General features: G+C 65.6%; 1 protein-coding gene across 1 annotated transcript; it reads left to right on the top strand.

The window, feature by feature from the left end:
- Positions 1–1607: 1607 nt before the first annotated feature.
- CTTN (cortactin) lies at positions 1608–21948 on the top strand. The gene is made up of 16 exons (XM_054570756.1): positions 1608–1697; positions 3383–3469; positions 3578–3651; positions 4386–4515; positions 7816–7926; positions 8807–8861; positions 9512–9622; positions 10976–11086; positions 11587–11697; positions 13886–13941; positions 15195–15264; positions 17114–17262; positions 17375–17464; positions 19095–19266; positions 20231–20302; positions 20690–21948. Exons 2-16 carry the CDS (start codon positions 3383–3385, stop codon positions 20824–20826), a joined length of 1536 nt encoding a protein of 511 aa, XP_054426731.1. The 5' UTR covers positions 1608–1697; the 3' UTR covers positions 20827–21948.
- Positions 21949–22954: the final 1006 nt, after the last annotated feature.

The raw sequence follows: 22954 nt of genomic DNA, 5'->3' as shown, positions 1-22954 counted from the left end.
GGGGGGGAGGCCAGGGTCACATGGTAGCCCCGTGTGGCACTTCGGAGCAACTGCCAGGCTGTTTTTTCATTTTGCATCCCCACCGGCGACGGATGGGGCCCTGGTTTACTCCGCGCCCGCTCACCAAGCTTGGTGGTGCCGGTCTCTGTGAGTGAGGTGCCCTGGTGTCTCCTTGCCGTTGCTACTTGCAGGACCGATGGTTGACAGTTCCGAGTATCTTTTCAGGACCCTCCTAGCCCTTTGTCTGTCTTTGGAGAAATGTCTGTTCAGACCCTTTAAAATGTGGGTAACTGTCCTTTTCATTGTTGAGCTGTGAAGAGCTCTTTATGTAGCCCGGGCACGTGATTTGGAAGTAGTTTCTTCCACCTGTGACTTGTCTCCACTTTCTCAACGGTGTCCTTGGAAGCATCGGGTTTTACGTTTTGTCCAGTTTGTTCTTCCTCTTCTTGCTTGTGCCTTTTGGTGTCACATCTGAGACCTATTCCCAGATTCAAGGTTATGAAAATCTGTGCCTGCCTTTGTTTCCTTGTAAGAGTTAAATAGCATTATTTCAGACGTTTGGGTCTTTGATACATTTTTGAGTGAATTTTTATGCACGGCGTGAGGTGGGGGCATGGAGGCATTATCTTAGGATCCACAAAGTACTCTGGGCTTTAATTTTTCAGTCTCTTTTTTGTGGTTTTTTAAAAAAAATTAAATATTGCGAGGGTAATAAATCATTGTCGATTTCAGCGGCTCTTGGGAGGAGCTTCAGGCAGTGCCCAGGATGCATAAGCAGCCCACCCACGTTAGGGTTTCTCGAGGGGTCTGGGGAGGAGGAAGGAGTGAGTCGCAGGCCCGGGAACGAGGCAGGGGGGTGGGTGTGGGGAAGGCCAGCAGAGCATCCCTGCCGTGGCTGGTCCGTGACTGGCTGCCTGTGACTGGCTTGCTCCTGGGAGCCAGGGGGCTTTGTTCCTCTGCCCTGTGCTGCCTGCAGTGCGGGGCCCCATTCCGGGAAAGCTGGTGAGGGCGGCCGGGGCGTCGGAGCTCGGATCTCCACGCAGTAACCGGATCCGTACCTTGGAAACACAACCTGTTTGCCTCTGCTCCTGGGCTGGCCCCACGCCTGCGACACCAGATCCAAGCCTTAGAAACGCAGCCTGTTCTCTTCCACTCCCCGCGCTGGCCCCTCAGCCAAGTCCCCGTAGCGGTCATGCCACTTGGCTTCTCCCAGGCACGTGTCATCCCTTTGGGGAGAATTTCATTATTTTTAGCAATGTCAGATTCATGAACAAAAAAATGGAACCCTCGGGATGGTAGCAAACAGGAGGTGTGTGCTGGCGACCGAGATGGTCGTGTCGGTTTGCACTGAGGGGACGCCACACAGTTACACACCTTGGGAAACTTCGCGCTTTCCGTAGTTTCTCCATGTGTCTGAAAAGCTTGCAGCTCTTTGGTCAGTAACAAGCAGATAGATCTTCTCAGCCTCCTTTGGGATTTCTGTAAAAGTCCTCATCACTGGGGAGGGTTTCAGAGGCTTCTAGAAGGATCTCCCCCACCCCCCCGAGGGTTTGCCCGGAGCACCTGTCTGAAGAGCCCAACTGAGCTCTTCTCCCGAATGTATTTCAGACGGAAGCATCGCCAGATGCCTGGGGGGCCCTCGCTGGGTCTCTGCTTCTTCTTCGTGAACAGCCTTTCATCTTCCGCTGGCAAGAAAGGTTTGTACATTGTGAGCGGTCGCCCTGCTGTCCCCTGGACGGTTGGGTGAGGCCCTGTCCTGCTGGGTTCGCAGAGATCGGGGCCACCGTTGCCCCGAATGTCTTTGTATAAAAAATAAAGTCAAGTTCCCAGTGTTGCCTGTGGTTTAGAAAGAGGAGGGGAATGGTAGGACGCTCCAGAATGGGGGGGGGGGGGGATGGGAAGCGATCCGGCCACGTCTCTTGGCTCTGGGGCCGGTGAGAGGCGTGGCCTTCGGGGACCTGCTCTCCCTGGCCGCCACGGGGACTGGCTTCCAGAAAGATCAGTGCAGGCTGGGCTCTGCTCACGGTTTCCGGATGAGTCAGGCACAGATGGGTGCTTTCATCTTCGCCCGGGGGCAGGGCGTCACCAGTTCCCTGCAGGGACTCGGGTCCTTCCGTCCCTTTCCTTAGGGTCGGAAATGCAAGCAGGAGCTGAGTCCCCTGACGTCCGCAGACGGGCAGGCGTGACCCGGGGAGGCAGACGCGGGGGCACGCCGCTGAGCTCTGGGCACCCTCGGGTGCCTCCGGGGGGAGGTTTCAGTGTGTCTGCCCTCTGAAATCGCGTCCGGGCTGAGCTCAGATGGGAGATTCTGGCAGGGCTGTGGGACACCCGAGCTGAGGGGAGCGAGGTTCGAGGGGCCGGACGGGGAGGGTCGCTGGTCCTGCCCCACCGGAAGCAGGCGGCTCCCTGCCCAGGCGGCTCCCTGCCCAGAGGACGGCGGCAGGAGTCCCATCTGGAAATTTGAGAGCAGTGTCCTGATTCACGTTCGCTACCACCTTGAATTCGGACTTTAGACCCGGCAGAGCAGGCGGGGGCACTGTCGGTTCTCAGGTTTGTGAGGGGCTTTTGTCCTGCCTGTGTCAAGCACAAAAGCCCCATGAGGCACCACGGGGGCCTGAGGTGCAGGCCCCCCTCCAGACACCCGGGCGGGGCTTCCGGCGATTGAATTGAGCTGCTGTACGTTGCTCCCCGCCCCGGTGAGATCGTGTTAATTCTGTCGTGGAAAGCGAATCCCTCTTCCCCCCACGTAGCTGGATTTTACCTCTGTGGCTGTGAACAGGGTCAGCTCTGCTGGCAGAAGCCTAACAGAGGCTGGGGGTGGGGGGGAGCCACCTTCTGCGGTGGCTGGCACAGGACACGAACGGGTGGCGGAGCTGCCTGCTCAGTGGGCACCGGAAGGCTTACGGGCTGGCCAGGCTCAGTTAGGGAAGCTGCCGTCCCCTCCCGGCAGCGCTGGAAATCAAAGGGGATGCTCCTTTTGTTGTTGGAACTCACGTGAGATGCAGGCCACGTGCGGCGTCCCCGCTGTGATGCTGAGTGCACCCGCGGCGGAGGCCCGAGCCCCGCTGCCCCGGCAGCACTGCCGTCCCAAGGCGGCGGGACGGGGCCCCGGCCTCGCATGGGGGCCGCGCACGCCTGGCCGGGCTGTGCCGCAGGCACTTTCTCACTGGAGCTGAAACCAGAGTATTTCTGGGGCGTTTCTGGTGCCACTAGACGGCAGTGTCAGCCCCCATACGGCGTCCTTTTATGTCCTTGTGTTCCTACGTTGCCGTCCAGGCGCGGGCCGGGCGCGTCTCGGCTGTGGCGGCTGTGGGCCAAGAGCCTGTGTGTGGCTGTGCCGGCCCCCAGGCCCCGTCAGGCCGTCACCCTGCTGTCCTTGCAGATGTGGAAGGCTTCGGCAGGCCACACCCTGTCCGTCACCCAGGACGACAGTGGCGCCGACGACTGGGAGACCGACCCCGACTTCGTGGTGAGTGCCCGGGGCCCCGCCCCCGCCCTCCGCGCGCCGTGGGGCGGGCCTTGCCGTGGGCGCTGACGCCCGGCCGCGGGGTGTGCTCGCCGCTGGCTCTTCTTTCAGAACGACGTGAGTGAGAAGGAGCAGAGGTGGGGCGCCAAGACCGTGCAGGGCTCCGGGCACCAGGGGCACATCGAGTAAGAGGCTTGCTTCCTGTTTTCCTTTTCCTTCTGAGGACATGCTCGTTAAAGTTTGGGGGGGCGGGGAAGGGGCACAGGCCCATGTGAGGGAGAAGCATCAGTTGGCTCTTTCTAATACGGACCCCAACTGGGGACCGAACCTGCAACCCAGGCACGTGCCGCCCCCCCCCCCCCCACCCCAGCTTCACGCCGTCCCAGGGCCCCTGACAGTGACAGCCGTGGAGACGCCCGCACTCGCCCATGTCTTGTGATGTGTCCCTGCCCCTGGTGTTCACAGTAAAAAATGGCTTTTGGGTCACATACCCTGAGTCTTTCACTGCGCCTTGGACCATATAAAAAGCTGGAGCATGTCGGGTGAAGGGATGCTGTCCTAGTGTCCTGTGTCACCGGGCTTCGACCAGTGTCCCAGGGACACCTGCGGAAGGGGCGTCTGGCTGTGGCCCGTCCTCTGCCTCGGGTGCCATTCCCAGAACGCGATGTCCTTGCTCAGTCACCACGAACGCGAGCGGCTTTTCGCGTGTGCAGCGAAGGAGGAGAGTTTGCGTTTCAGGGCAGCCCCGCGGGGGGGCATGGGGGCGCACGGCCCGCGGTCAGGTCTGTGGCCCAAGTGGCCTCGCCTGCAGCTCCGTGCTGCCGGCGCGCACTGCTGCCGGCAGGGCCCGGAGGAGAGCGCGTGGGGCGGGCGGGGGCCTGGGCCCGCAGCGCCATGTGTGCGACCCCTCCCCTTCCAGCATCCACAAGCTGAGGGAGAATGTGTATCAGGAGCACCAGTCCCTCAAGGAGAAGGAGCTGGAGACAGGACCGAAGGCCTCGCACGGTTACGGAGGGAAGTTTGGCGTGGAGCAGGACAGGATGGACAAGGTGAGTGGCCGGCCACCGCCGCACCCAGCCCCTGGCCGGCCTGGGCTGCCCGCCAGGCTGGCGCCGGAGGCCCTCAGACCCGTTCGTCACGTGGTCAATTTGTTGAGGGTCAGATGGGCCATAAGCTGCCCTCCGCAAGTTGACCTTACTCATCAAGGGCTCCGGCAGCCTGATGCTCCCATAAGGGCCCCAGCGACGCTGGAGAGGGCGGGGGCGGGGCCTGCGTGGCGTTGGAGTGCGGGGATGGCTCCCCGAGGCCAGGCCTGTGGGCTGCGGGTGTTGGCATCACTGCGCCCCTGCGTCTGCGTGCAGCCTGAGTCGTACCGCATGGGGGATGGGACAGAGACCAAAACCAGGCCCCGGGCCCCTCGTTTCCGTCATGGGTGAAGGCGCAGCCATCGGACATGCTGACATCCTTCGTGCGTTTAGTGACCTTTGGGGAGCAGCCCGGCTCCCGGCGCGGAGCCTTGCCCACCGGGCCGGGGGGACCACTCGACCCGGGTCGGGGCCGTGGGCCAGGCAAGTGCGCGCTCACGGTGACAGAGGTGCCGGCAGAATGTTTCGGCGTTGACAGTGCCGGGCGTGGGGCAGCGCTGGCGCCCCCAGCAGAGGACAGAGCAGGCTGTTGGGTTTATCTCCAGGCAGGGCGGCTTCTTCCTTTCGGCTCGGGCGGGGGACCCGCTGCCGAGCTCTGCGAGCACCTGAGCACCTGCCGGCCCAGGTCCGCCTCCTGCCGGTGGGGGGCGTCCGCCGGTGTCGGGTTCTGCTCTGAAATTCCATGCCCATCCTTGTGCGCGGCTCGGGTTCAGCGTCTGAGCCGTGTCACGGCGCCTCATGCTCTGTCACCACAGGACAGATATGTGGGGCCCCCGGGCCCCCCAAGCCATGTCTAGAATTAGCCCGGAGTGAGAGCAAGCTGCAGGAAAGAGACAGGGACGCTTGGCAGTGTGACTGTCACTCCGGAGATGACTTGACACTGGAGCAGGGAAAGCGGGGAGCGGAGTTGTCTCTGGGTTTCCAGAGTCTGGCAGCTTTTGGTGGCGCAGCTGGACAAGCCCCAGTGTCCAGGGCAGGGGCAAAAGGGGAGCCCCTCCACTGCCAGGCCCTGCTCCTGGGGACAGGGACACTGAGAACCAGAGGGAGTCGTCAGAAGCATGGGGCCGCAGGCCCGGGGCGGCGCCGACCGGTCGGCGAAAGTAATGAGAGCCGGAGGGGACTCGCTTGATAAGAGCAGCCACATCGTCGTCACTTCCGGCTCCGCTGCCGCTGCCGGGATGCCAGCGCTCCTGCCGGCGCCTGGCTTGGGCCTCTCTGGCCCAGGAAGCCTCTCCGGCGGGTGCGACCTCGGGCCCATGGCCGCCTCGCCCTGTGCCCCTCCCGCCACCCGCTGCCTCCCTGTGTCATCGCTGCTGCCCCGTCCTGCTGCCCTCTCCCCAGAGACTCCCGGAGGCCGAGACGCGCCCTCCCCTTGGGCCGGCCAGGCGGGCGCCTGTGGGAGCCGAGCTGCCCCCTCCGGCCCGGGGGCACGCTGTCGCCTCCCGCAAGGGCGTAGCCGGGCGGTCACTTCCAAAGACGGAACCAGCAGGGACACTGCCCGCCCGCGTCCCCTGTGGGCCCCAGTGCGCGTCTGGGGAAGGTTGGCTGCCCGCCCGCGTGGAAGTAACTGATTTCAAACCCAGGTGCAGGTTGCTCCTGTTACCTGTGCCTTTTCCTCTTTAGAAATTGAAGAAAAACAAAAAGCCTGACATCTCCGTGTTGGGAATTGGGGAGCACGTGGCAGAGGCTTCCAGAACAGGCCTGTTTGGGGAGCACCCAACGGGCGGGTGCGGCGGCGGCCGCTGGGCCTGTCCGCACCGCAGCCCGAGCCCCTTGTGCCCCCCCAGGCCCGCGGGGTGGGCTCCACCCCTCGTCTAAGCTGCACCCCAGACCTGGGCGCGTCTGGGGCCCGCCCAGTGTGACGGCCGGTCTGTGGTCACGGGCAGTTGGCCGTGGTCTATCTCAGTCAGAAAATGGGGAGAACGGACACGCCGCCCCTCTGGCCGCGTCTCTCGACTGCTTCCCTGCAACCTCCTCCCCACGAGGCCCGTGCTGTGCGCACCTCCTGGGGCTGCTGCCGCGTGTTTGCGTGTGGCCCTGGAGGCCGTGGTGGGCGGTCTCCGTCGCAGGTTTCAGAGCCTGGGGGTCCCGGGCCTGGCTGCAGACGTTGGAGCAAAGCTGGGAGAAGACAGAGACACAGCCCTGAAGTCTCGGCAACACCTGCCTTTCCTGGGCTTGTGGGAGGTCTGGGCCCAGAGGTGCCCGTGGGGCGGCAGCGCCGGCGAGGCCCTGCTGTGTGAGACCCGGCACCCCAGTGCGGGGGGCGTCTGCCAGGCCCCAACAGGCCCTTCCTGCCCCAGGCGGTGTGTTGGGGCCCCTCCCGGGCCATACGGACTTCCTGCCCGGGGTCGCGTGCGGCTCAGATGCCCTGTGTTCCTGCTGTCCCTGAAGGGGTCCCTGACCACTGTCCACTCTGACCTGGGGGCTGGCGGGGGCAGCGTGGCTGGGCAGGTCGGGCCACTGAGTGTGGGTGTGATCGTTCCCGGTCTGCGGGCCCTGGGCCCACTGTGGTGTTGTGGCCCCCGGCCCCTGAGTCCCCGCGGTCGGCGCTGCTGGCTCCGGAAAGCTGTCCACCTGCAGGGGCCGGCGTGGGTGTGGCCCACAGGCCGGGTGGGAAGCGGGCAGTGGCGCGGCCTGGAGCACCCGTGGCTGACCGGGCTTCCTCCTGTGCCGGCCAGGGGCGGGGACGCTGCGGGACCGGCCTGCTCCAGGCCCGGGCGGGGCACACTGTGGGCCTCGGTCGTAGCTAAAGCACGCCTGTTTTTACCTGAATGCGTTAGCAAAATGGGTGCTCAGGTTCCGATACCTGGGTCCTGTGGTGTGGAAACGCCTCACTCTGGCAGCCGACTGTGTGTCGCGACCTCCCCTCCCACGGGCTCTGGGGTCATGGGCAGGCTGCTGGCCCTGTGGTTTCTGGACAGGGGTCCCGTCTTCCCACCCAGGCCTGTTGGAAGCCCCACCTGGCTGGGCTTCTCGGGGAGCCCGTGGCTGAGGGAGCGGGTGGGGATCCCCCCGCGGGAGCTGTGCCTGCAATGCCCCAGGAATCAGAGCTCCCGCCCTGTCTTTCTGGGGGGGGGCGGGTAAATAAGGAGCGCCTGCCCCACCCAGGGGGCTGCCCCACGGAGACCCCCGCACCGGGACAGGTCTGGCGTGGCGGCGGCGCGCGGGCGGGCGTCTGAGACCCTGCGTTTGCGCCCGCTGCAGTCGGCTGTCGGCCACGAGTACCAGTCGAAGCTCTCCAAGCACTGCTCGCAGGTCGACTCCGTCCGGGGCTTCGGAGGCAAGTTCGGTGTCCAGGTGGACAGAGTTGACCAGGTGAGTGCCGCGCTGGGAACCAGGGTTGCTGAAGGGCCAGGGGTGACTTCCTCTACATCGGCGCCTTCTGCCAGGTGCACGTGGTGTCTGCCGGGCCTCTCAAGGTCCCACGGAGGCCCCTCTGACTCTGGGACTGTGGCTCAGAGGTGACAGGCTGGCTGGGTTAGAGGCGAGAACAGCTGAGTGCGAGGGCTCCCTTGGTGTCGGCCGCAGAAACCCCGGCTCACGCCTGCTCATCGGACGGACCAGGGGGCCTCAGGGGGCCCGGGCATGTGCCAGCGGGGACCACGTCCCTCACCCTCCCTGCTCGGAGGTCACTGTGACGGGGCCACGTTCGGATCCCGGGCGGCAGCATGACGGCGTCAGCGCTGCCTGCAGCCTGCGGGCGCTGTGCTGGCGGCCCGGGGCCCCGGCCTGTGGCCTCACTCTCTGGCTCAGTCACCCCCTTGTTTCATGGGGCGGCACCTGAGAGCCCGGGCTTTGGCGTGAGGTGGCAGCCGCGGCCTGGGAGGCGGGGAGCTGCTGCCGTCCCACGGGGCTGAGGGCTGGCGCCCAGAGCCTGCGCTCCTGGTCGGCGTCGCTGCTGCTCTCTGCAGAGCTCGCCTGGAAAGCGAGCCTGTGTGGCGGTGGAGAAGCTTCCCGAGTGACACTAAGGGGCGGACATGCGTGAGCGAAACCAGCTCCGCAGCCGCCGGCCTGCGGGGTGGCCCGGGGCTTCGACGAACGTCGTGTGGGCTGCACATTCCACGCACCAGGGCTCCGGAGGTCAGTCAGACCTGCGCCTGGCTTAGGGAACCGGGGTCGAAAAACAACGCGGCTCGTGGATTCGGACTAACTGGGAGCACTTAAAAATGCCTTTCCCTGTTTCTTGTCCCCACAGTCTGCTGTGGGCTTTGAGTACCAAGGGAAAACTGAGAAACACGCCTCCCAGAAAGGTAGGCCGCAGAAGAGGCGGGCGGGCGGGGGGGCACACCGTCCCCTGGGGCCTCGTCCTCGGGGGCGGTCCCTCCCGCAGCGAGGGTCACGCGGTGTATTGGGTGCCGTGCGGGCCCCCGATGCCGCCCGCTCACGAGGCCCCAGCGTCTGCCGTCCCTGGGGTCCACGCAGCGAGGTCCCCGTTGAGGTTTGCTCTGGGGCTTTGCTGGCAGAACGCTTAGCCCCCCAAACCCCCCGCCCCAGGAAGGCGGGCTGTGGCACCCCCGACGTCGTCCCCGTGCACGCTGGGCCGTGGGCACCGCGTCGCCGCCCTTCTTTAGGGCCTGCTCGCCTCAGCGTTGCCCCCGCACCAGCCCTGGGGCGTGAGCGCCGGCCGTCCGGCAAGGGGGTGGGGGGCAGGTGGGTCCTTTCTGGATGGGCCCCGTGTGGCATCCTGCACCTGCCGGCCCTCGTTTCTCAAGGGGGGGGCTGCAGCGCCCCCATGGGCGTGAAAGCCGTGTCCTCGGACCGCCTGGTGCCCGGCGTCACTCGTGCTGCGGGCGCGGCTCCTCGTGCGTTTTAAAGTGTGTGCTGGGCCTCTTGGTGCATTGCACCTGCACTTAGTTTAACCAAAGTGACAGCACTTCTGTATCAACTCCTGTCCCCCCAGACTACTCGAGCGGCTTCGGCGGCAAGTACGGCGTGCAGGCCGACCGCGTGGACAAGAGCGCGGTGGGCTTCGACTACCAGGGCAAGACGGAGAAGCACGAGTCCCAGAAAGGTCCGTCCGCGACACGCGCCTCTCGCCGCGGGCGCCCTGCCCTGCCCGGGCGCTCCCTCCCCTGCCCACAGGGGGCGCTGTGCTCACACAGGGTCTTCGATAAGTGCCCGCACGCGCTTGCTCTTCTCGGGCCAAGGCGGCGGGTTCGCCATGTTTGTAATGGCGGCTCAGTCGTCCGCAGTGTGACGATTATGTGATCTGTGTAATGTGCCATCTTCAGCATAGGGCTCAGGTGATTTCCTATTCTTTGATGCAGAGACTTTGCTGCAGTATTTTTACACCTGTATCTTAAGTATGCAAGCGGTTGTTCAAGAACACATTCCTAGGAATGGACTTCCTGGTCCAGGACAGGGACTTGAACATGTGGGCCGAGGAGCCAGGTCGTCCCGAGGCCTGTCGGTGGTCAGTCACGGACCCCTGACCGCGGGCCTGTGTCCCCGAGGCTGAGACGCACCCCTGTAGGGGTCCTCCTCGTTGGTCCTTGGCAGCTTTTGTTTCTTGGCCTGCACGTTCACATTTTTAAAATAAGTGCCGTCATTGGAAAACAGATCACCCACATATTTAAAAAATTCAGGTTTCTTTTGAAAAGAAAAAAGCAGGTATGGGAAGCACAGCCCAGCTTGTCTCCCGGGACTCGGCCCGTGGGCCTGCGGGGCCGCTCGGCGCTCGGCTGTGGTGCCGCCTCCCACTGCGCTGCGGCCTCTGCCCGCTGCCCTCCTCGCCGTCCTCGCTGGCTCTGCCGGCACCGCGCCTCCGGGTGCTCCGCGGCTCCGCGTGCGTGCTGCGAGTCGGGACGTGCGTGGGTCCCTGGGCAGTGCACGCGGGCTTTGTCCCTGCGAGGTCTGGGAGGCCGGGGAGCACGGGCCGACCTGCTGGGGCGAACCTCCGGTTCCGCGCGGCCGCTGGCCCTCTCGGAAGGCGTCGGACCTTTGCGTTATACCCCGTTCACGTGTCCACGGAGCTGTGTGCCTCTGTGTGGCAGTCCCTCTTGAAGCGATGTGCCTTTGAGCAGAACTGATGTGGGAGGTCACAGGAAGGGGCTGCAGGCGGGTGCGGCTCGCTCACTGTAGGAAGAGCTGCGACTGTGGCTGGCCCTGACCGCCCCGCTTTGTGGCACGTGGTTGTCCCGTGCATCTTCAGGGGGCAGGAAGGGAGCCGTTACCAGCCTGCTGCCTTAACTGCTCTCCGCGCTTGGATTGCCTGTGAATCTGCTTTAAATGTCTCCCGTGGTCCTCGGCGATTACAGAGCCTGAAAACCTTCCAGTCTGTTCTGCTTGTGTGATGCAAGTCCTTAAAGACGACGTGCTCGCCGATCTCCTTGCTGGTGCGTAAGCAGTGCTTCTCGGTTTTTAGATTACTCCAGAGGCTTTGGTGGCAAGTACGGCATCGACAAGGACAAGGTGGATAAAAGCGCTGTCGGGTTCGAGTACCAAGGCAAAACAGAGAAGCACGAGTCCCAGAAAGGTGACGTCGATGTGACCTTGTCCCTGCCCGCAGACCACTGCGATGGGTGGTCACCGGGGCGGGAGCGAGGCCCAGCGCTTAGCCAGTGGCTGTGGGTCTCGGTTTGTGCAGCCGCAGCCCCAGAGCAGCCGGACCCGGTCTCCACACTGGGCTCCAACGCCGGGGCGGTTGCACGTCCGGGTCTGTGCGCGGCTGGGCGCCTCTCGTCTCTTTTCGCTCTGGGTGCACTTCCGGGCTGTTTAGGGGCCTTTCTGTGGTGTCCCGGCCTGGGAGCGTCTCCTTTGTGTCCTGCGTGTATGTTCCCAAAACTGAGCCCACGGGCGGGGTCCTTCCTAGGCACCCTGTGGCGGGTCCCTTTCCTGTCACCCCGAGTGTGGCCTGACGCCCGGGAGGACACGGCCGGCCCGGGCGAGTGTGTGCATGAGCTGTGGCGAAAACAGGCTCCCCCCGCTCCCCGAGCTGGCTGTGCGCTGGCTCACGGCCCGCCTCTGTGTCCGCAGACTACGTGAAGGGCTTCGGGGGGAAGTTCGGCGTGCAGACGGACAGACAGGACAAGTGCGCGCTGGGCTGGGACCACCAGGAGAGGCTGCAGCTGCACGAGTCCCAGAAAGGTATGGCGCTGGCCGGCGCGTGCGCGGGGTCGCCCCAGGGCCAGCCTGCCCTGTGCTCGCTGCGTTTCCTGGTGGTGTGGTCTTGTCTTTGCTCTTTGGGGTGCTCCTGCGCCTCCCAGTCTTGAGGAAACGAGCCCCTGCAGCGATCCCCGCTCCGCTCTCCTGCGGGGGGGCGGGGGGCACTGGGAAGGCGGGGTGCGCGCCCGCTCGGGCGGCCGGGCACGGCCGCGGCATTCCTGGGGGCAGCCGTGGGGCGACAGGGTCCCCAGCCCGTGGCCTCTTGGTGATGAAGGGGGCCGCCGTTTGTGGAAGGAGACGCTCCCTCTACTGGAGTGTTTCCCGTCGGAACGAAACCCACCCCTGGGAGAGCAGCGCGACCCAGACGGGTCCCCGGCCTGCGGCCTGCAGCCCGGAGCAGGGCTGGTGACGTCCCTGCGGAGGCTGAGCGTAGCGGGTCTCTGTCTTCGCACGCTCAGAGGCGCGCGCTCTGGTCTGCGGCCCGGGAAGGGCCCCGGAAGACTTGCAGGCATGGGGTGGCTTTACTGCGTTACTTCAGATACAGCCCGTAACCTGCTCTCAGGAGCGGGCTGGCGCGCTCGGGTGTCCAGTCCGCCCGCTGGCCCTGTGAGCCCACCCGTGCCCGTCGGGCGCCGGGGGTGGGCCCGTCCGCCCCACGCCCCACAGACCCGCCCTCTCCACGCGCGTCTGACATGCTCATGCTCGTCCACTCTAACCGCGCTCTTCTCTCGGTGTCTCCCCGTCAGGTTATAAGGCTGGTTTCAGAGGCAGGACCCCTGTGCTGTGGGGTTTGATGACTAGGAGAGACGAGCCAAGCACGAGTCCCAGCAGGGCCCAGCTGCCCCGCCCCGTCTCTCCCTCCCCGCCCCCCGCCCCCGCCCCCCGCCCCCCGGGCCAGTGCAGCGGCTCCGAGCACAGACTTCAGGCTCCGCTCTCCCAGTTGCCACTGCATCTGTTGGGCACTGGGGCCTTTTAGGTTATTTATTTTTTTTTTAATTAAAAAAATCTTTTTTAATCCTCATCAGAGGATTTTTTTTAAAAATTGGCTTTTGGAGAACGAGAAAGGGAGGGAGAGAAAGAAACAGAGAAAAACACCACTTGGTAGCCTGCCGCAGGCGCCCTGAGAGGACTGAGCCCGCAGCCTGGGCACGTGCGCTGGCCAGGAATCGAACCTGCCCCGGCTTGGTTCATGGGCTGACGCTCCCACAGACGGAGCCACGCCGCCCAGGGCTCGGACGGGTGCTGCGCGGGCCGTTGCAGCTCGCGCCTCCCTTCCCCCATCCACTTTTCCCGCCATGACCTCCAGGGTGTGAGTTGTGTCAAACACGATTGTCACTCCAACCCCACAACGTGGCTGGTTCCTGGCCCGGGGTCTGGTCTCCCGGTGGCCTCCTGCGGGAGTTCTGCCGGTGACGGCAGCTTCAGTGCGTCCCCGTGGAAGCCGCCTCGTGCCCCGACGTGGAGCGGGGGCTTGGGCTGGCCACTGGGGCCTGTGGTGTCTGTTTCTCTGGCTCTGAGAGGGCGGTTCCTCGAAGACGCCCTCTCTGTGTGCCTTCCCCTGAGCGAGCGTGGCGCACGCAGACCTGCAGGGCGCGTGCACAGTGGGCTGTGTGCGGGGTCCGAGAGCAGACGCGTTTCCCCTCGAGCAGTTATTTGATGGCCGCCAACATTGGCACCCAGGGGTCAGAACCTATTGGAAAACACATCCAGTCCCGAGCCGCAGGGCAGCACCGGGGCTTTGAGCCCCGGGGAGACGCGGGGCGAGGCCATGGCTCTGCGTGGCGTCAGTGCCACACAACGGCGTGATGGCCACGTAGAGGACTTGGCTGGTAGAGTTTTCCGTGGGATTTCTTTTAACGCGCGTGAGCAAGCCTGAGGTCAATGGTCAAGCGGCCTCCGTGCCGGAGGCCACTGGCCGTGAAGACTGCTGGGAGGGCTGCACTGGTGGGCCGGCCACGCCCCTGACACGCCCCCAGCACCCGGAACCGCTCGGCTCTCTCCTGCCTCCCCTGCTGAGCTCCTTGGGAGGAGACGGGAGGAGACTCCTGGCTGGGCGTCTTTTCGCTCTGGGTGCACGTTGGAGCTGTTTTGGGGTCTGTCTGCGTGCGTCTGCCCGCCGCCCTGCGCCTGCCCCGCCCAAGACTAAGTGTTGTGCTGTGCCACATTTCAGACTACTCCAAAGGCTTCGGCGGAAAGTACGGGGTGCAGAAGGACCGGATGGACAAGGTGAGTGTCGGTCCCGCCCCGGGCTTCGTGTTTGCCGTCGGCAGGCCCAGGAACGGCTGGAGCTCCGGTGTCAGCGCTTTGGCTGGAGAGGGCTGACGTGTGTCAGGCCGCGCCGGGCGTGTTGGCGGTTGCCGGCTGTGCCCTCACGGCTGTGCTGTGAGGCACGTGCTGCCCTCGCCTCGTATTACAGCCAGGTCCCCATCAGGGCGAGAGGCGGGCTGCCGTTGCACCCCAGACTCGCAGCCACGGGGGCCGGCACGAGGCCTCGGGGACACGGGACGCTTGGCTGGGAAGGAGTCAGCAGGAAACCAAACGAGTTTCAGCCGCCAGGGCAGGCGCACTCATGCCACATGCGGCAGCACTGTCCCTGCAGGCGCAGGGACGCAGGCACGTGTGTCCTTGGACCAGGTCCCGGGGCGGCACCCTCCAGACCCAGGCACAGCCCCCCAGCTGCTCCCGCGGAGGCGCGCGTGCCCCCTGCCCAGGGGCTGGCTCCTCTGTCGGGCCTGCCCCTCCAGTCGGTTCCAGGGGCCCAGGGTCAGGAGAGTGTCCTCGGGTCCTCGCCCCGGCCGCCTCAAAGTGTCCACATGGGGCGTGGAAGGCAGACCCGGGGGGGCGGGGTGTGGTGTGGAATGGAGGGTCCCTGGAAGGTGGCCTTGGCCAGCACAGTGGTGGCCTCAGGCCGAGGTGAGGCAGCCTGTGTGTGGCGGTGACCGTGGTCCCTGGTGATAGGGAGGACAGTGACCGGCAGCCCTGTGGCACCGCGGGCACGAAATGCGTCCGGTGCCACATGCCGCGCTGCCCAGTTACTCCTGCGAGCGAGGTGCGCTCTCCCTGTCCCGTCCGCCCCGCCCTCCCGCTCTCTCCCCATCCCCGTGTGCAGCCAGGAGCCTGAGCCTCAGGCGGGGTGACTGCCCAGGTCTGGGGGCTGTCCGCACAGTGGACGTGTGTGGCCCCATCGCCGTGCCCTGCACAGAGGGGCCCACTGCCCTGGGCCCACGGCGCCACCGCCCCCTGGCCTCCCCGGCTCCGGCAGGCGGGTTTGTGCTCCGGCCCTGGCGCGTCTGGTTGCCAGCAGGCGTGTCTCGCAGGCTGTCAGTGCCTCAGTGAGTTTGCAAGACGGAGGTAGCCGTGAAGCCCGCAGGCCCCGGGGATTCTCGCGGAGGCTCAGGGCAGCTCGAGCTCATGTGTAAGGTGGGCGCCGTCACGGGGTGTGAAGAAAGCGCCCCGACTGCCCGTTCCTGTCTCGGCAGAACGCCTCCACCTTTGACGACGTCTCCAAGGTGTCCTCCACGTATCAGAAGACGGTCCCTGTGGAAGCCGGTGAGTCCTGGCAGGCTTGGCCGTGCTGCGCTGCTCCTGGGGCCCTGGGAAGGGGCGGGGGGGGGGGCGCCGTGGCCGTCCTGCGTGGCTTCCGGGAGGATTTCGTTCCCTTTTGATGGACGATCCACGGAAGTTCAGGGCACCTTTCAGACATGGCCGGCGGTGGCTCCCTGGCAGCGGGGCTCTGCTCCGGTCGGGGGCGCTTCCCGAAGTGGAACTGGGGTAGCGGCACATTTGTCCGTGGGGGCCGCCCACCTCTTGTACTAGTTCCCAGGCGGGTCCCCACCCTGCAGCCTCCGCCAAGGCCTGCCTGTCCCGAGCAGGTGGACGCAGCCCGTCCTCTGCGGTGGCCGCCGTGGGGAAGGTGCCTGCAGTCCAGGTCCCAGGCACACAGCTCAGCCCAGGGGTGCGCCCTGAAGGGGCCGCTTAGTTGGGGAAATGCTGCAGGAGGTACAAAGTGGAGACAAAGTGAAACCAGGGAGCAGGGCGCCCCCTGGTGTTCGTTGTGGACGCCAGAGGCCGGCAGCTTGCAGGCCCGGTGGCCTGAGAACCCTTGGGCACGTGGAGGACGGTCCCAGAGAGCCTCCGTGTAGGGGTGTGCCGTTAGTGCATTTAAAAACTGTAAAATGACCACAAACTAATCACACTTTTTATACAAAAAGTAACTACTGGGGAAAAAAGTGCAGGAGGATGGCATTGTATTTTTAAAATATTTTATTTACTTATTTTTATGAGAGAGGGGAAAGGAAGGAAAAAGAGAGGGAGAGAAACGTCCATGTGGGAGTTAGATGAATTGGTTGCCTCTCCCACGGCCCCAAAAGGGGACCCGGCCCAGAGCCCAGGCCTGTGCCCCGACCCAGAATCGAACCGGCGCCCCGTGGTCCACAGGCGGCGCTCAGCCCGCCAAGCCGTGCCAGCCGGGGTGGGCGGCGGCGCTGTGCGCTTCTGTGACCCTCCTTCACGTGGGCCCTGGCTTCTGGCCGCTGCTCCGCGTTCAGGCTGCTCTCTGGGGGGGGTGTCCGGGCTCCCCGAGGCAGTGCCTGGACGGGGGCGCTGCCAGGGCCTCTGCAGGCCCCGCGGGTCCCTGTCTCCTGCAGCCCCGCAGGCGGGGCCCCGGGGTGTCCTGAAGGTGCCTCCCCGCTCGGAGCGGCGTGTGACAGGTGCTGTCGTTTGGAAAATGCTGGACCACTGAGCGGTGCTGACCTCCCCAGTGTTGCGTTCCATGCCACCGGACGGTGCCCGAGAAGCCGCACTCAGCCACAGCCCATGGGCGCGGCCACGGCCCCGCGGTGCCCCCGGGAAGCCACCCTGCTCCCGGCGGTGGGAGCCGGCGTCTGGCCCTCTGGTGTGGCTCATCGCGGCAAATACTGTTTTTCTCGACTGAGAGGCTGTTTGTTCATTGGGAGGAAGTGCCCACCGGGCCCCAAACGCGTCTACGTCAGGGAGCCCAGCTTGCCGCTCAGAGACACATGCGCGTCTCCCCGGCACAGCCTGGGCCTCCCACGCGGCTGCGCTGTGTGTGCCCCCCACCCCCCATGGGGAGACACACCCTCCGGGAGCCCCTCGGGGCCGTGGGCCCTTTTCCTCCGGGTGTGGGGTCAAGAAGGCAGTGAGGCCTGGAGCAGGAGGTGTGTCCTGGGTCTGCAACACGCTCGTGGCGTGTGTCCGTCCGGCTGCGCAGCAGCGGGCACAAGGCCACGGGGTCGCCACGCTGGTGCTGGGGGGCGGCTCTCCGTTGTTTCGGGGCTGCCTGGGCCCACGGGATTGGTCACCTGTGCGGACCTCGGTCCGTCCTGGGCGACGGTGGCATGTGATGTCCGGGGAACCCTCCCCTCCCCGCCCTCTGCAGCCAACAGCAAGACCAGCAACATCAGAGCTAACTTTGAGAACCTGGCGAAGGAGAAGGAGCAGGAGGACCGGCGGCGGGCGGAAGCGGAGCGGGCCCAGAGGATGGCCAGGGAGCGGCGCGAGCAGGAGGAGGCCCGGAGGCAGCTGGACGTGAGCGCGGCGGCCGTGGGCGCGAGGCCGGGTGCGGCCGCCTGGGAGGCACGGGCGTCCGGGTGTCTGCGGTGTCCCGGGGTGTCCTGATCGCTGCTGCTTTTGGTTACAGGAGCAGGCCAGAGCCCAGAGGCAAAGCCCGCCAGCGACCCCGACCCCGCAGCCGGCTCAGGAGAGGCCGCCGTCCAGCCCCATCTATGAGGTCGGTGTCTGCGGGCAGAGGAGCCCGGCTTCCCCGGGACGCCCTTCCCGGCCGGTGCCACCGTGGACAGGGCGCCCCCACCCCCACCCCCGCTCCGCGAGAGGCCCGCCTGGAGGGGATGTGGGGTCTGGGCAGGAGCCTCCCGGGGCCGGGCCCCCAGGCTCACGCCCAGCCTCCGCCCTCACCCCGAGGCCGCCTGGTGGGACGGTTCCTGCCCATCGTCCCCCTTACTCTGCCGCTGTGGCCCTGACCATCTCCCTTCCAGAACCCGCACCCCGGCACCCGGCTGCTGCTCCCGCTCGGAGCCGCACTCCCCTGGCCTCTCCGGCTCCCCCTCGGCTCCTCTCGGGCAGCCCTTTCCCCTCAGTCCTGTCATCGGGGCCTGGTGACCCACCGCCTGTGTCCCAGGGGCAGGCTGTCACACACCCCCCCATGTGCCCTCCTGATCGCTGAGTGACGGCTGCGTGTCCACCCTGCACCGTGGGGTCGGCACGAGCTCCGAGCCCGGCTGAGCCCCAAATCCGTCCTCTCTGTCCTGTGGCCATGGCCCTGGCTCACATGCCTGTCATCTTTCCCCACTCAGAGGTCCCAGGGTTGCAAGGCACTACCGCGGATCAAACTCGGCCCAGGCGTGAAGGGGGCGGGGAGAGCTGGGCTTCGGTCCCATCCCCACGGGGGTGCTTCCGGGCAGGGCGTGGCCTCACAGCCTGTAAACCAGGGAGAGGGGGCCTTGTGCCACCCGCCTCGCCGTGTTCCACTGTGGGTCGGTCCCTGAGGAGCCGGCCCCGGGGGGAGGCTGGGCTGACATGCTGACCTGGCACTGTGACTTCTGTGATGGGCGGAGAGGGCAGGGCACCTTAGGACAGGCCCCCCAACCGCTGACCCGCTCGGGGTGCCGCTGGGCAGCCATCGTGGGCCCAACACTGCGACCTGACCTCAGATCTCCGCCTGCTCCCTTCGCAGCCGGGGAAGCTTGTCCAAACAGACCTGGGCCATAGCTGCCTGCCTGCAGGTTAAGCCTTGAGAGGCTCTAGCATCTGGCCCAAAGGTGGCGTCCTCTCTGATCTCCTTCCATCAAAAGCCAGTGCCTGCTCCCCGGCTCCTAGTAGAGCTGCCCTGTGCGCCTCTCCCCGATGCACCGAGGGGCCCTCAAGCAGACCCGGGCTGGATACGCCGGTCAGCCTTGGCGGCGCTGGACCGCTTAGAGTGCCGTAGGGCTCAGCAGCCTCGTGGGGCAGTCTGCGGGTTCCCCGAGGCCCTGTGCTCTCTTGGGGCGCACAGGCCCCGCCCTCCCACCCCACACGCTGGGTGAGGACAGCCACCTCTCACAGTGACCTCGTGAAGCTGCTGTCTTCTGGGCCACAGGAGGGCTGGGGACCCCAGGGGCTCTGGGGCGCCTGTGCAGACCAGGCCAGCCGTACCGACAGTGGCGGCTCCGACAGGCCGGGAGGCTCCGTGTCCGGAGGGCGGGGGTGCTGGGTGTGCTGGGTTACTCGGGGGAGGGGCACCATGCCACGATTGGCCCCCAAGCCTTCCCGTAGGCCCTGCCTCTTTCTCTGCCCACGGGGCTTAGATGGTGTGTCGGTGACTTGGGACAGGCCATGAGAAACGTCTCGTTGACTCCCCGCAGGACGCTGCTTCGTTCAAGGCCGAGCCGAGCCGTGGGGTCCCCGTGAGCGAGCCCGAGCCTGTGTGTGGCAGGGAAACCTCCGACTACCGGGAGGCCGGTAGCCCGCAGGGCCGGGCCTACGCCGCCGAGGCTGTCTACGAGAGCACAGAGGCCCCGGGCCACTACGCAGGAGGTATGGGCCCGCCACCTCCCCTTCGGCCTCTGCGCCTCTGACGGTCGGTCCCATCTCCTGGGGCGGGCCTGCCCCCTCGGCTGCCCGTGTCCGCAGGGTCCGGCTCTAGACCCCGGGAGCCGGGGTGGGGCGGGCGGGAAGGAAGGGGCTTCTGCTGTGGCCCCTTGGAAGCAGAAGTTGGGGAGTGTCCCCTAGAGCCTGGCTCCAGGAGCCGGCGCACCCGGGGCCTTAGAGATGTCTCAGTCGGACAGACACTAAAACCAGCCTCTACGTGACTGTAAGGGTTCCTTTGGTCTCTTAGGACAGACCTGCCATAGGCCCCTCCCCCCTTGGGCCACAGGACCGCTGGTGTCAGCAGGGCGCAGACCTTCTCCCCGAGCGTGACAGGCGTGGGGCGCTGTCTTCCATGTCCAGTCACACATTGTGACACCACCCATCTAGAAGGGCTCAGTGCTAAACAGTGCTAAAATTTACTTTTAAGATTTTATTTTGGGAGAGGGGGAAGGGAGGGAGAGAAAGGAGAAGGGAGGGAGAGAAAGGAGAAGGGAGGGGGAGAGAGGGAAACGTCCATGTGTAGTTGCCTCTTGTGCACCCCCTAGCAGGGACCTGGCCCACACCCTAGGCCTGGGCCCTGACTGGGACTCGAACCGGCGGCCCTTTGGTTTTCAGGCTGGCGCTCGGTCCACTGAGCCACACCAGCTGGGGCTCAGTGCTGGAATTTAAATGTGATGCTCAGAGCTGGTGAGGCCAGTTCACCGGCTGGTGTCAGAGTTGGGAGCCGGGGTCCGTCGCTGCCAGAAGGCGCCTGGCTCCCCACAACCCACCCTCCCGGTTGGCGCCCAGGGCCCCCCGCCGTCCGGCTCCTCCCGCCGGGCCTTGGGGAGGGCTTGCAGCCCGAGCGGAGGCGGCTGCGTGCCTGCGGGACTGGGGCGCCCTCTCAGGCCTTGTCCGGTCCCCCCCCCAGAGGAAAACGCCTACGACGAGTATGAGAACGACCCCGGGATCACAGCCATCGCCCTCTACGACTACCAGGCTGGTGAGCAGCCGCCGCGGGCGGTGGGGGCGGGGGGCGCTAGTCACTGTGTCCTGTGTCCCGTGTCCTGTGCCCCGCGCCTTGTCCGGTCGCTCGTCTCTTAAGAGCCTGACTTCTCCAGTGTTAATACCATTTTTATAGACTGATTTATTCTGAAGTAATTTCAGAGTTAACAGAAATCCCACCTCTCTGCCTAGACCCCCCTGCGCCCCCATCCTCGGGCTTTCTCTGAACCGTCCGCAGCCAGACGCCGCAGTTGCCTGGCTGCCCGTGCCCCCTGGTGACCCCGAGCCACGGCCCCAGCCCCCTCCCCGGCGGGTGGCCGCGGGGGCTCCTTCCGGTCTGGGAGGGGCGGTGGCCCTCACTGTCACTCTCCGTACCTCTCCCCAGCGGGCGACGACGAGATCTCCTTTGACCCCGACGACATCATCACCAACATCGAGATGATCGACGACGGCTGGTGGCGTGGGCTGTGCAAGGGCAGGTACGGGCTCTTCCCGGCCAACTACGTGGAGCTGCGGCCGTAGCGCCGCCACTGGCTGCCCGCCGCCCGCCCTCCCCCGCCTTCCTCCCGCATCCGGGGCGGGCGGGGGCGTCGCACTGCTTTTATATTTAATACTCCTGCCGACGCTTCTGAAAATGTTCACGCCACAGAATTTGCTAATGTATTGTAATCATGTTCTTGGGAGGCCTTGGGGAATTGATTTTATGCATTCAAGGTGTTTCCTTTTTTTGCCAAATTGTCTCACGTGGAGCTACTTTGGGGACCTTTAGTTCATCCGAGTACATGGTGTCCTCGCCCCCGCGGTCAGCGGGCGAGACCCCAGGACAAACACGAGACCTGTGCCTCCGTCGCCTGCCGCCACGACACTGCCCGGTGGGTGCCAGGCTGGAGTCGCTGTCCCCAGGAGAGTCCCTCTTGAGTGTCAGTGTTCGGAGTGGGAGGGAGGGGCCTGGTAGAAAGTCCGAATTGAGGGACATTGCTAGAAAGCACGTGAGTTTGAACATCGGATGGAAAAGCCTTTCACATGTGAAGTCCCGCAGGTCTTGAGTTTGGCAAGGACCCCGGTCTTTGTTCCTTGTCGCCCGTCTCTCCCTCGGTCCCTCACCTCCCGTCACCCCGGTCCCGGGAGGGCCACCGAGCCCTGCCTGTGCCCGAGGTGCAGTGTCAGCCCCTGAGACGCTGCCCTCCCGCGGCTCCGGCTGCGGGCCCCAGACGCCCGGGTCCGAAGGCCTGCACTCAGCCGGCTGTGTGGACGCGCGTGCTGCGAAGGGACGGCTGCTTCGCCGAGGGAGCGCCGGCGCCGTCTCCCTGGAAGGGAGTCGTGCTCTTTTGCCAAAGTATCAACTTAAATGACAATAAAATTTGATGGATTGATGTGACTAAAAATACGACGTAAATGGCCGGTGCTCTGACCTGGGCCGCCCCTGTGGTGGCACCGTGGACCCCGTGTGGGGAGCCAGAGCCCGGGGGCGGTGGGCGGCGGCGTCCGTCCGGGGCGCAGGGAGCAGCTCGGCGTCTGGCGGCGGCCCGGCGCCCGCCCTTGGGGCGTTACCACTGCGCCTGCTTCAGTGAGGTTGGGTTTATATGCGATTACGGCATCTGAATTTCTGTAGCGCACCTCATAGGTATGATTTTTTTAAATTAAATATTCAAAATAAACTTTTTGATCCACTTGCTGCTGATTCACTTTGGCTTTTGTGCCTCCGTTCGACATGGAGGGCGGCTCCGCGGGCGGCACCCGTGCCTGACCCCCGCGGTGGTCACCCCGACCAGCTGAGTGAGGCGGCCTCGGAGGGAGCCGTGCACCCGGGAGGGCGCGGAGTTCCTTGGTCAAGGGCTCCCAGCGACGTACAACACGCTGCCTGTGAAAGTCCTTCCTGACTCGCCGTCCTCGAGTCCCTTGTCCAGGTGGCCGTGCTGCAGCTGCAGGCGCCGCGGGCCGCGGAGGTGGCAGGTGGCTGGGCCGGCAAGGCCCCCCGGCGCCTGGGGCCGGCTGAGGAGCAGCCCTTGACCATGTGGCGGGGGGGCGGGGGCGCCATGGGCTGGGTAGGTTCGAAAACATCCAGACGGCCCAGCGGAGGGTTCGCCCCTCCTGCTCACCTAGGTTTCTGCTTTGGAGGAGCCCGCGAGACGGTGGCAGAGGGGCCCACAGGCCTGGCTCCACCGTTTCCATGGTGATCGGCAGGCCTCGCCTTGTAGGCCGCTCATGTGCGGAGCAGGAGCTTGGAGGCTTCTAGAACAGCTGCTCTCGCCGTCCCTGGAGGGGACGGGGGCCGATGGAGACCCTGGGCCTGCCCAGTTAGCACGTCCTTTCACGGGCTGGGCCTCACCTGCGGACACCACAGGAGGTCACGAGGACAGAGCCAGGGCTCGCGTCCTGGCCAGGCCACCCCTCGGGTTCCCGGCGCCCTGCGCGTCCCCCGCGGCCTCCGGCCCCTCCGCGGGCCTGCTCGGGCCCTCCCTGCGGGGCTGGCTCCACGGCCGGGCAGGTGAAGCGGAGGGGCCATCCGCTGTGAGTCGGCCTGGGTTCGCCCAGAGTCGCGGTGGCACTGCCCCTTAAAACCTGGGAATGAAGAAGTCGCACAGGCGGAGGCCCGTCGCCCCCAGTCCGTGCCTGCACCCAGACCCGGCAGCAGCTGAGCACTTCCCAG

Source organism: Pteronotus mesoamericanus, unplaced genomic scaffold (genome assembly GCF_021234165.1).
Source record: "Pteronotus mesoamericanus isolate MK-2021 breed Mesoamerican mustached bat unplaced genomic scaffold, CSHL_Meso_final contig_214, whole genome shotgun sequence".
Classification (NCBI taxonomy): Eukaryota; Metazoa; Chordata; class Mammalia; order Chiroptera; family Mormoopidae; genus Pteronotus; species Pteronotus mesoamericanus.
This window is presented reverse-complemented; position numbering and strand designations above follow the sequence as displayed.

What these genes read in the sequence shown, in the direction of transcription:
- CTTN (XM_054570756.1), top strand. Translation starts at nt 3,383, where the DNA reads ATGTGGAAGGCTTCGGCAGGCCACACCCTGTCCGTCACCCAGGACGAC. An exon ending in CCCGGGCCACTACGCAGGAG is followed by an intron (nt 19,267 to 20,230) that starts GTATGGGCCCGC and finishes TCCCCCCCCCAG; the next exon opens with AGGAAAACGCCTACGACGAG. An exon ending in CCTCTACGACTACCAGGCTG is followed by an intron (nt 20,303 to 20,689) that starts GTGAGCAGCCGC and finishes ACCTCTCCCCAG; the next exon opens with CGGGCGACGACGAGATCTCC.